This window comes from Phyllobates terribilis, unplaced genomic scaffold, assembly GCF_046119375.1.
Source record: "Phyllobates terribilis strain yellow unplaced genomic scaffold, ASM4611937v1 Scaffold_4__5_contigs__length_816908805, whole genome shotgun sequence".
Taxonomy (NCBI): domain Eukaryota; kingdom Metazoa; phylum Chordata; class Amphibia; order Anura; family Dendrobatidae; genus Phyllobates; species Phyllobates terribilis.
The window spans coordinates 660,763,720-660,776,309 of NW_027362764.1; the positions used below are offsets into that span (position 1 = coordinate 660,763,720).

General features: G+C 38.6%; 1 protein-coding gene across 2 annotated transcripts in view; it reads left to right on the forward strand.

Moving 5' to 3' along the window:
- LOC141264476 (uncharacterized) overlaps positions 1-12,590 on the forward strand; it is a 497,614-nt gene that overhangs the window by 469,093 nt on the left and 15,931 nt on the right. For both annotated transcript variants that reach the window (XM_073676751.1, XM_073676752.1), the window contains one exon: positions 1,213-1,315. In XM_073676751.1, coding sequence (XP_073532852.1) covers positions 1,213-1,315 — 103 coding nt within the window. The remainder of the gene's footprint in view (positions 1-1,212; positions 1,316-12,590) is intronic.

Sequence of the window (12,590 nt, forward strand, 5' to 3'; positions counted from 1 at the left end):
TCAAACTGGCCAAATCAAGGAATAGTGGCTGCAGAGTTGACTAAAATATGTTTTTTTTTAACCTCTCCCCTCTTTTCAGGAGCTATTAGCTTTTAAAGTTTATAATTTATGTTATGGTTCAACTGGGCATTACTAGAGATCTGGGGGCGTGTGCTTCTTCCTCTGCATGAGGTTGACCAATCTATAGCAGGCAGCATCATGTAGGGAAGAAAATAACATGACCGCCTCACCTCACAGATTTCTGCAGCTATGAGCAGGCCTGAGGTATGTATCATTACAAACACTTCTAGATAACCTCCCATGACAGTCAGTATGGGGGATGGGGCAATAACTAAAAGCTCCTGTGAGTTGCTCTGAGTAAGTGGAAGTGTTTGTAACTACATAACTCTGCAGATATTGTGTACAGATACACAGTAGAATTACAGTAGAGCTGAGTTATGTATCATTACAAACACTTCCAGATCTCATCTCAGTGCTGTCAACTCTCACCATTAGATTATAGAATAACTGAAACACAATAAAAAATAGCTACAAAAATGTAAAAAAAAATTGAAAAAAGTCCCCCAAAAATTCTCTTTATCAAATTTTTTGTGGAACTGGCTCTATGTAGGAGCAGAAAGTCCACGAAGAACTCTAAAGAAAGTCCATAAAGAACTCCACAGTAGACATAATAAAATAATGAGATTAGGGCCACTCAACACTATCACAGTCTGCATGATTTCATTAAAAAACTCACTGAATGACAACTTTTGCTTTTGTATTTTGTTCTGGCAGAATTTCTAAACTACATTTTACTTAGCTCTGCAGCCACTATTCCATGATGCAGTCAGTTTACCATGCTCAAACTAGTGAAATGTCCTCTTTAAGTTTGTTATCTTGTGAACAACTTTTATTACCTATCAGGAGCATAGGTAATAAACATATGATCACTGGTGGTCCAGTTGCTGAGATCCCCATTGATCACAAGAATGGTATCCGTAAGTGAGCAGGTGAGACCATTTACTCTTTATAACTCTTGTAGACTGTTAACAGGAATTTAATAGCTCTCAAACATAATAATGAAAGTCATTATATAAATCAAACTAGACATTCCAACAGTATTTTGTCAATGTTTCTGACTTTTTTCTGCAAATTTAGGCCATTTGTAAGACTAAAGCTAAGGAAAAAAAGAGAAATCTGATGTAAAAATGTCTTGTCTTCCATTTATATTAGGTTGGAGCACATGAACATGCTGAAGAAGAATTTAACCGCTACCGATGACATGCAAGTTCGGTTAAAGAACAATGTTACATCAATTCATTTTTTAAACCAAAAGGTAACCTGCATAATTGATCTTTTTGAAAACATAGGTTTACTTACAAAGCAAATCATGTAAAACATTTTAGTAACAAAAGAACATCTGCAAGGGTGAAAAAAATGCAGAAATGAATAAAAATAAAAAGAATCAAAGAATTAAGACTGTTATATCCTTTTCCTAATTATATTACTAAACTTTCCAAACTACCAGAAGTAACTTATGTTTAATAATATTGTATTTTGATTAAACTTGTTTCTACTAATCTAATTTCTTTTTAAATGATAGTAGGTACCGCCATGGGCACTGAGTTGGAGCCCTACATATACTACATAGGTGTGATCAAAACCTTATTTATTTGACTCTACATCCTGAAAGGTTGATCAGTTAGGTAGACTGCTAGACAGCACAGCCTTTGTGTCACATAGATATTGGTTAATGAAAATCAGTTCTTTATGCAGTTAAGGCTCCCAACCAGCCCCTGGCTTAGCCTAGACATGACCTCCTTCGTAACTATGTATATTGTATAGAATATAGCTACTATTAGATAAAGTGAATACATAGCACCAAATCTATAAGATGAAGTGGCTACATGACTGGCTTGTGTACTTGCAGACAGGGACTTATGCAATGTACAAACTACAAGACAGTTACAATGTCTACATAAAAACTCAACCAGAGACATGGGTGTTCCCATTGCATAAAGAAAGATTAACATTTAAAAAATAATCAGTATCATGAACAATTATAAGCACTTTAAAAATATGTCACGGCTAACTAACCCATTCATTGCATTATAACAGTACCATAGCACATGATGCTAATTAAAAGGGTTATCAAGTGTAGACGACAAAGAGCTTGACTTCTCTTGCCCTACACATCTTTGCCCATAGTGAAAAATACAGGACGCATATATATATATATATATATATATATATATATATATATATATATATATATATATATATATATCTTGCCGCTGTGTATGGAGAAGTGGACATGTATACATCACTCTCTTCATTCACTTTTCTCTATTCTGCTGATATGTCCTCAATAATCACAGTTATGAAAGGTTTGAGTTCCCCTGCTTCAAATGCTATATTGGAATTGACCACTTGATGTTGAGTTACTCTACAGATTACCACTGAAGTCTATTGGTAAGTGCAGTGGAGCACACTGTTATCAGCTTATTGTTATTGAAACCCTTTAAATAAAATAATTTCTCAAAGTGGACAATTATTCTAAGAAGTAAATAATGCCAAATAGTTGAGATGAGCAAATCAGTTCACAGTACCCTAGTCCAGCGTCCATGTCATTAGTCTGTGACCGCGAACCAGGAGCTTTGCTTTCCAACTCTAACCTGCTGGAAGCCCTGGTGCCTCTCCTGACTTGTAGGATCAGCGAAACATCATCCTTGCGGTATGATGCTTGCATGATGTCATCCCGGGCCTACTAATCAGGAGGGGCCCCAGGGATACTAGCAGGTAGAAGGCGATTCACAGGGCTTCTGTCCGGCAGCCAAGTACTGCTGACATGGCCACTGGGTCTTGCAAATCGATTCCCTCAGCACTAGCAAATATGCATTAATCAATAGTCCTTTTCTTTTAGGATTTTAATAAGCATTTAAAATTTATTTTTTATATATAATATACATAAATTTATATATTTACATATATTAGGATATTTCTTTTTCCCCCCTTTTAGGCTGTAAAACATTTGCTATTGCTGTTTTCATTTCGTAAAAAGCAGGGAATCTCTTGCAAGTCCTAGAAAACAGCAAGCAGTTTATGGTCAAGTTAAATGGTGGAAAAATTTTAAGCTACGTTCAGAGAAAGATCTTCAGTTCTACAGCAAAGACATGAAACATACAGTTGTGTACACGGTCATTAGTCAACTGGAATAGTGCACAACCATAAGAAGACAGTAACGCATGTGACATCTACAAACCATGCTCTGTACACCGCTTCCATAATAAATTTCACTGTTTATGCTAACCTGTCACTGAAAGTTTAGATTCCTTTTTGCAAACTTTTTGCATTCCATATCCTCTGGTGGATAGATCAAAAGAATATCCTCCATCTTATTTCAGTATTTGATATAATAAAACAGAGATTAATTCCCCTTTGAGTTCTTAACTGAATAACAAAGCACATTCGGTGTCATAATTTAAAGCTGCGTGCCAGCTCCTTAGTAATGGCCATTTTTCGTTTATTTTAATTTGTTGTTTTTTTCTTCCCAGAACTGATACCCATTACCACTTGTCCAATCTACTGAACATTAATATGTCTATCGCAGCATTATGTTTGTGTGTTTTTAATGCGTAAGATACATATATTCTTTAACTGAGGACAAAATAAAAATGAGCAAGTTGCAATGATAGTGGCTGATCATGAAAAGAAACCCCAGGAGCATAGGCACACTATAAAAAGCTCTTTCAGGAAGTCATTATGCTGTTGAGGGAATAAGAAAGTTAAGTCAGAGAGTTGTGAAATGTTCTCATTATGGGTCATCTTGGTAATTATCTGACATCTACAGATGGAGTCACTTCTTAATCAAAAGAATGAATCATTACTGATATTGATTCAGACCAAGATGTTTGAAATAATGAGTGTAGTAACTCAAGTATAAATTCAGCGGTAATTTTCAGCAACTTCTCCACAGAATTTTCATACTAAATAATAATGAAATATCTCATTTCATTTCCTGCTAATAGTCAGAAAATGGCCATGCCACTGCAAACTAAATTGTCCCTGCATAATCGGCATGTTCAGTCCTAGCTGGAGGAAGGTCGCTAATGTTTACTGTCTCATTGATGGTGGGCTATAATTACCCCAGCTGCTCGCAGGCCCGCTTTGCAGTACTTAATAGTGAACATTATTGTTTTTAACCATAAAACAGTTGATGTGATCATTACGATCCTCATGTAGGCAAAAAAAAGGAGCTGTTCCATCAGGAGGGCCTGCAGCTTGGAAGGAGTCTTTGTTTTCAAGCAACACCTGTCATTCTTCCACATTGAGACGTGAGAGATGGCTCAGATGTGTTTTTCACTTTGCATCAAGGATTTGTTTTATCTTATTTTTATTTATACATGTAATTGAAATTTTAGCTTTACAGGAGCCTAATTAGATGGTAATTGCCACATTAAAACAGTATAAACGTTTATTACTGATATGTGGATTCAGGGTGCAATAGGGGCTGCATCATAACCACATTTACTTGTTTTCTCTCTCAATTACTGGATTGATAATTAAAATAGTAAAAAGAAAATATTACTCTCAAATTAAAAATACCTCTGAGATTCTTTCAGCCCCCTATTTACAGCTATTATTAAAGGGGGTCTGGTTTAAAAAAAAATGTAGATGCCTGAATGTCATCACCAAAATATTCACCAAATAGGAATGTCATTGCTAGCGTTACGCCAGCCTTCCTCCATATGCAGAAGACCATTGTTAGAGATGAGCGGATCTGGCGAGATTCGAATTCACCAGATCACATAGATTTCACAAGAAAATTTTGCAAATTTATTCTTTGTGAATTGAATGTCCCTTATCATGTTATGGAGTCTGTAGAGACCCCAGGGCATAATAAATGTAAGATGTAGGAAAAAAATGACTAATGCGCAACTCGCTGTCCCCTGTACGGTCCTAGGCTTCTCGTCTTACTGCTACCACGTGCTGCATCTTCACTTTAAGCCTGTGATGACCCTGTGCATGCGTACACGGCTGTGAAGTCGGAGTCGGTGTCCATTTTGGTGGAGTCGATATAATATGGACCAACTCCAACTTATAAAATCTATATAAATAAAAATGTAAATGTTCGTTTGTTAAAAATCTTAAATGTCCGAAAGTTCTTCACCGATTGCTTTGAAATTTTGACACAACGTTGCATTTGAATACACGCATGTTTTTATATACAGTACAGACCAAAAGTTTGGACACACCTTCTCATTTAAAGATTTTTCTCTATTTTCATGACTATGAAAATTGTACATTCACACTGAAGGCATCAAAACTATGAATTAACACATATGGAATTATATACTTAACAAAAAAGTGTGAAACAACTGAAAATATGACTTATATTCTAGGTTCTTCAAAGTAGCCACCTTGTGCTTTGATGACTGCTTTGCACACTCTTGGCATTCTCTTGATGACCTTCAAGAGGTAGTCACCGGAAATTCCCAGAAATGCTTAGCACTTGTTGGCCCTTTAGCCTTCACTCTGCGGTCCAGCTCACCCCAAACCATCTCGATTGGGTTCAGGTCTGGTGACTGTGGAGGCCAGGTCATCTGGCGTAGCACCCCATCACTCTCCTTCTTGGTCAAATAGCCCTTACACAGCCTGGAGGTGTGTTTGGGATCATTGTCCTGTTGAAAAATAAATGATGGTCCAACTAAATGCAAACCGGATGGAATAGCATGCCGCTGCAAGATGCTGTGGTAGCCATGCTGGTTAAGTAAGCCTTCAATATTGAATAAATCCCCAACAGTGTCACCAGCAAAGCACCCCCACACCATCACACCTCCTCCTCCATGCTTCATGGTGGGAACCAGGCATGTAGAGTCCATCCGTTCACCTTTTCTGGGTCGCGCAAAGACACGGTGGTTGGAACCAAAGATCTCAAATTTGGACTCATCAGACCAAAGCACAGATTTCCACTGGTCTAATGTCCATTCCTTGTGTTCTTTAGCCCAAACAAGTCTCTTCTGCTTGTTGCCTGTCCTTAGCAGTGGTTTCCTAGCAGCTATTTTACCATGAAGGCCTGCTGCACAAAATCTCCTCTTAACAGTTATTGTAGAGATGTGTCTGCTGCTAGAACTCTGTGTGGCATTGACCTGGTCTCTAATCTGAGCTGCTGTTAACCTGCGATTTCTGAGGCTGGTGACTCGGATAAACTTATCCTCAGAAGCAGAGGTGACTCTTGGTCTTCCTTTCCTGGGGCGGTCCTCATGTGAGCCAGTTTCTTTGTAGCACTTGATGGTTTTTGCAACTGCACTTGGGGACAGTTTCAAAGTTTGCCCAATTTTTCGGACTAACTGACCTTCATTTCTTAAAGTAATGATGGCCACTTGTTTTTCTTTACTTAGCTGCTTTTTTCTTGCCATAATACAAATTCTAACAGTTTATCAGCTGTGTATCCACCTGACTTCTGCACAACACAACTGATGGTCCAAACCCCATTTATAAGGCAAGACATACCACTTACTAAACCTGACAGGGCACACATTTCCCATGACTACCTCTTGAAGCTCATCAAGAGAATGTCAAGAGTGTGCAAAGCAGTCATCAAAGCAAAAGGTGGCTACTTTGAAGAACCTAGAATATAAGACATATTTTTAGTTGTTTCACACTTTTTTGTTAAGTATATAATTCCACGTGTGTTAATTCATAGTTTTGATGCCTTCAGTATGAATGTACAATTTTCAAAGTCATGAAAATACAGAAAAATCTTTAAATGAGAAGGTGTGTCCAAACTTTTAGTCTGTACTGTACCTACTATGTTTTTATATACCAGCTGTTGGACGTAAAAACAACAGCGAGAGGGGGGTGTTACAGGGTCTGTCCCAGGCTGACTCTCCCCCGCCGCCCGGCATTCCACCCTCCCCCGTTGTGACATCTCATTCATAAACCCTTCTCCCTCTCCTTCATTCGCCCCAGCCGCTGACTCTGCTCCTTTCGTGTCCCCCTTGGGGGTTAGGGGAAAGGGGGATGACATGACCATCTGTTCGAGGCCGAAAGATGCTGCTGCTCATCAACACCACCACCTGAGAGGCGGCTGCCTCTGCTCTCCGGCACCGCCTTCTGTGGCTTCTTCTTCTCCAGTAGGTGAGTCTTATTTCTGACTGCACAACAACAAGCGGGGGAGGGAGGGAAGGAGAGAGGGATGCTGCACAGAGAAGCACAGGCCGCGGCCTCCGCTCTGGGCACTGAGCTGGGCCCAAGCCTCGCAGCAGTGGGCGGATAGCGAGCGAGTGCAAATCCCACTGCGCCACCGGCGGGAGAGGCGCTGTGATCTGGCCAGTACATGTCAAGCGGATCACCCCCTCCTCCTCTGCTGCCTGCATTCATCTCTGTGCCCCCTCCTGTCACATTCCCTCTGTACTAGGGAATTGCATAACTAGCAATCCCTGACATGATAGCTCCATTGTGACACCTGACAGCAAGTACCGACCTCTTTAGTGACCTCCAGGGGTCACAGGGTACAGGCTGCCACCATGCCTGCCTGATGGGCACAACTATCAACAGCGCCAGCATTGCCCCATCTGATATATATAAAAATGTGTTAGAAACGTGTGCTTTCTCTTTTTTTTCTTTTCCATTTAACCTGACTGAGCCACAGCAATGCGTGGCCGTGTACAGCTAGTATATAATAAATTGGGTACAGGAGTACAATGCAGGATGTGTTGTAAATTTTTTCATAAGACTTTGGGAAAGTTATGAAATGTCCTATAAATGTCTGTTCTGTTCCTGATCTAAGGATCTCGGCTTTTAGTTGAGATAAATCTGTGCTGCACTTTATGTACAAGCTCAGTAGTGAGGCAAGGCTGCATGTGCATCGCAACATCTCTGCGACCTTACAACATGCATACGCAAGGTCATCCCAGATCTAGTCATCGATAAAGTCTCAGCCTATCACTAAGGTACAGTGCATGATGGCAGCTGAGGAACAGAGAGGGGAGAGTGAACAGTGGAGGTGACCGGTGAGGTTATTATTAGGTTATTTGTTGTTTTTTTTAATTTTGCTGGACCTTTATGGTTCAGCTAACAAAAAAATCCCCTAAAAACAATATTCATTAAATGTATTAAAATACAACCCCATACAAAAAAACAAAAATCCAAACAACAAAGACAAAATTAATAAATATCACCCAAAGGTAACACTATTCAAACTACGATGTAAATTGACAATAGTCATGGATATCACTAAAATAAGATAGTTATCTCTAATTTAGACTGTGGTACGGTTATGATAAACAAGCACTCAATCTATATCACAGAGATAAGTAACCACACGACCAGTGCAATTAGTGTTCCTGCTAAAACAGTAGATGGCCCTATTATACCCTAAAGGTTGTGCTATAAATCAATTCTAACATATATATCAAGAGATGCAGCAAATAAATTATATATCACAACTATCACCCACAATCAATTTTAAAAAAATGTCGACCGGGTAAAGTAGAGCAAAGAGAGGCCAAGAAAAACAGAGGAGCAGAAAAAAAAGTCCACCAATCCACAGAGATGATGTATATAATGTAAATTACATTAACCATAGGCTTATTCCCACCTAGGCCGTGGAGGTTGGCACCCTAGGGATAAACGCAAAATGGCGCCCCCACTTAACGATGGCTATCCCTCTTACACCCTAAATAAATAGTTAACAATGGACCTTGAGAAATATCTTAATATACAATTGAATAGATAAATAGGGATTCCTTGATTAAAGGGGCTAATTAAAAAATACACTTAAAATTGTAGATCATCCAATGCAATAATTAGTCTTTACAAAAATACGGTAATTATCAACAAAAGTATATGTGTAAATAATCAATCATTGTCAGCACGACTACAGAAATACATAGAAGGACATGAAAAATAACAGGTACTCCTAGATATACATAATATGTGCCCATTATATCCCAAGGCCCTCATATTATACAAGTTATACTTATTCAAAAATAAATAACCAGTAAAAACAACATGTGTCATAGGAATACTCATCCGTCCAAATGAGGTGCCTCAAAGTGTTTCCCCACTAAGATGAAGGTTCATCAGAAGGGCATATTATGAAGGATGCAATGTATAGGAGTGGACGACCGGTTGATAGCGTTTCTTTATGGGTTAGCAAGATGACAGCCATCCGTCTTTAATTTTTCTGAGTCCGCGTGAAGCTAATTACAAAAAAATCTGCATTCTGGAGAATTTCTTTTTTTTTTTTTTTAATTCCTGTAGAATTCAATTCCACTCGAATAAATTCACCAATTTCTAATAACTGTGATCTAAAAGTCTCCTTGCCATTAAATCACTATTATTTCTTCTACATAAAGACTGGTATATTTTTTTCTGGCATGTTTGGGTCCATACTGAGCATCTGGAATAAGAGCAGATCTTTCTTCATACATGTTTAATTATATTCTCCTTTTTTTAGGAGCAGATCCTTCATGCATGTTTTACTATTTTAGGAGCAGCTTTTTCTTTATCCACGTTTCATTATGTTCCATTTTTAAATTGACCACATCCAACCTTGGTTATTGGTGTCTCTGGTGACATTTTTACTGATTCTAGATGATTAGCTTTCTTATACTTACATTTTTCTGTGACATTTTTGACATTGATTGTCACACTGATACATACTTTCCCTCTGTTGGACCTGGATGCCATCCAAATTTGTTCCAGAATAAATTCCAAGAATCTGCTCACCAGCAGTGAGATTATAGCACATTCTGCACTGTATCTTTCTTATTAAAGCTGTGTTAAACCAAATTGCATTAGTCTGTGTTTCATAGTTTTCTTTTCATTAATGAAGTGTACTTTAGTTATGATTTTAGCAGATTACAATGTGCAGATCGTACTTCAAGAACTAGGCCTTATCACCGAATATTATAAAAGAGGGAGCTTGTGTCAAATCCAGGCTTGTAAACATATGAACTATATGATTTGTTACTTTGTAGATGGTGTCAGATTCTGTAAGAAAATAAAGTTAGTGGCGTAACTAGAGTCCATTGGGCCCCGGGGCAAGATTTTGTCCGCCCCCCTCCCCTTCATCCTGGTGTATATATATATTTCCTCTATCCTGGTATATATCCCCCATCCTGGTATATACACTGTGTTCGAAATTATTATGCAAATAATATTTTCTCAGATTTTCCCAAATTACCTATATGAATTGCAGTCATTGTAATTTTCCAGTCAAATAACTATTAGAGTACAATTGAAAGGTTTTTGTACAAACTGCCTATGATAACAGTATATTTTTAAAAAAATTAAAAACTCAAACTGCACTCAAAATGCATGTTCCAAATTATTATGCACATCAGAGTTTTCAACCTTTTCATTTTAATAAAGAACAAAAAAATGGTCATTTTTGAAATTATAAGCATTAGCAGGTTATTACAAACTGAAATCAAACAGTTTTCAACTCAAAACTTTATTCTAGGTGATGTTACATTTGCACATAGGACCCCTTGTTTGAAAGGAGCTTCTGAACTCTCTCGTCCATTGAATTTGTCAGGTTTTGGATGGTTTCTGCTTTAATTGTTTTGCATGAGGACAGAATATCCTCCCAGAGCTGTTGCTTAGATGTGAACTGCCTCCCGCCATCATAGACACTCCTTTTGATGATGCTCCAGAGGTTCTCAATGGGGTTGAGGTCAGGGGAGCATGGGTGCCACACCATAAGTTTGTCCCCTTTTATGCCCATAGCAGCCAGAGATGCAGATGTGTTATATGCAGCATGAGACGGGGCATTATCGTGCATGAAATGATCTCGATGGTCCAGGTGGATGGAGTGGAGGATGGCTGGTTGATGGACACCCCATGCAAACACGGCTGTGGCGCTAACAAGGAGGAGGTGGAGTAATGTTTTGGGCTGGAATCATGGGGAGAGAGATTGTCGGCCCTTTTAGGATCCCTGAAGGGGTAAAGATGAACTCCATAATGTATGTTGAGTTTCTCAAACAGCACTTCCTGCCATGGTTCAAGAAGAAGAACCGTGCATTCCGCAGCAAGATCATTTTCATGCATGATAATGCCCCGTCTCATGCTGCACATAACACATCTGCATCTCTGGCTGCTATGGGCATAAAAGGGGACAAACTTATGGTGTGGCATCCATGCTCCCCTGACCTCAACCCCATTGAGAACCTCTGGAGCATCATCAAAAGGTGTGTATATGATGGCGGGAGGCAATTCACATCTAAGCAACAGCTCTGGGAGGGTATTCTGTCCTCATGCAATACAGTTAAAGCAGAAACCATCCAAAACCTGACAAATTCAATGGACGAGAGAGTTCAGAAGCTCCTTTCGAACAAGTAGTCCTATGTGCAAATGTAACATCACCTAGAGTAAAGTTTTGAGTTGAAAACTGTTTGATTTCAGTTTGTAATAACCTGCTAATGCTTATAATTTCAAAAATGACCATTTTTTTGTCCTTTATTAAAATGAAAAGGTTGAAAACTCTGCTGTGCATAATAATTTGGAACATGCATTTTGAGTGCAATTTGAATTTTTAATTTTTTTAAAAATATACTGTTATCATAGGCAGTTTGTACAAAAACTTTTCAATTGTACTCTAATAGTTATTTGACTGGAAAACTACAATGACTGCAATTCATATAGGTAATTTGGGAAAATCTGAGAAAATATTATTTGCATAATAATTTGGAACACAGTGTACAGTGGCATGTAAAAGTCTGGGCACCCCTGGTCAAAATTACTTTTATTGTGAACAGTTAAGCAAGTTTAAGATGAAATGATCTCTAAAAGGCCTACATTTAAAGATGATACATTTCCTTTGTATTTTAGGCAAAAAAAAACTATGTTGTCATCTTTTACATTTTAAAAATGTCAAAAAGAAAAGTGGTCCAATGCATAAGTTTAAGCACCCTTGCAGATTTGTGTGCTGAGATAACTTGGATAAAGGTTTCAGATCTTAATTAGCCTGTTAGGGTTATTGTTATGATCTGCTACAAGAACTAAGGAAAGAAAGGAAAACTCCCTACAATAGGACTAAGCTGATTCCCTACGATGCAGCGGTAAGCCTGTTCCTTGTGAACAGACCCGCCTTCGTCCTCAGCTAGTCTGAACTCAGACCTATAGATATAAGGGAGGAGTCCCTAAAAGTACTAAGGACTGGGACAAAATTGGACACCTCCTAGCAGAAGTTGTAGCGGAGCAAAAAGACAAACAGACAAAAAGTTCTTTGAGGTCCAAGGACCAAGCAAACTATAGAGATGGGTACAAAGCACCTGGCTAGATTAAGAGTCAAAGTAACACTGAAGTCCAGCAAAGCCAGGAGGGCGGAGCTGGAATAAATAGGCAGCAGGGCACGTGACCACAAAATAGAAAAAAACTAACAGGAGGGTTCTAACAGTTATGGCTTGTTCACTATCATAGTTAGGAAAGGTCAGGTGATGCAAATTTCCCACCTTTATAAAAACCCAGCCTCCTCTAACCTTATGCCAAAAACAGCAGCCATGGGTTCTTCTAAGTAGCTGCCTAGCACTCTGAAAATAAAAATGGTGGAGGCCCACAAAGCAGGAGAAGGCTATATGAAGATAGCAAAGCATTTTGAAGTT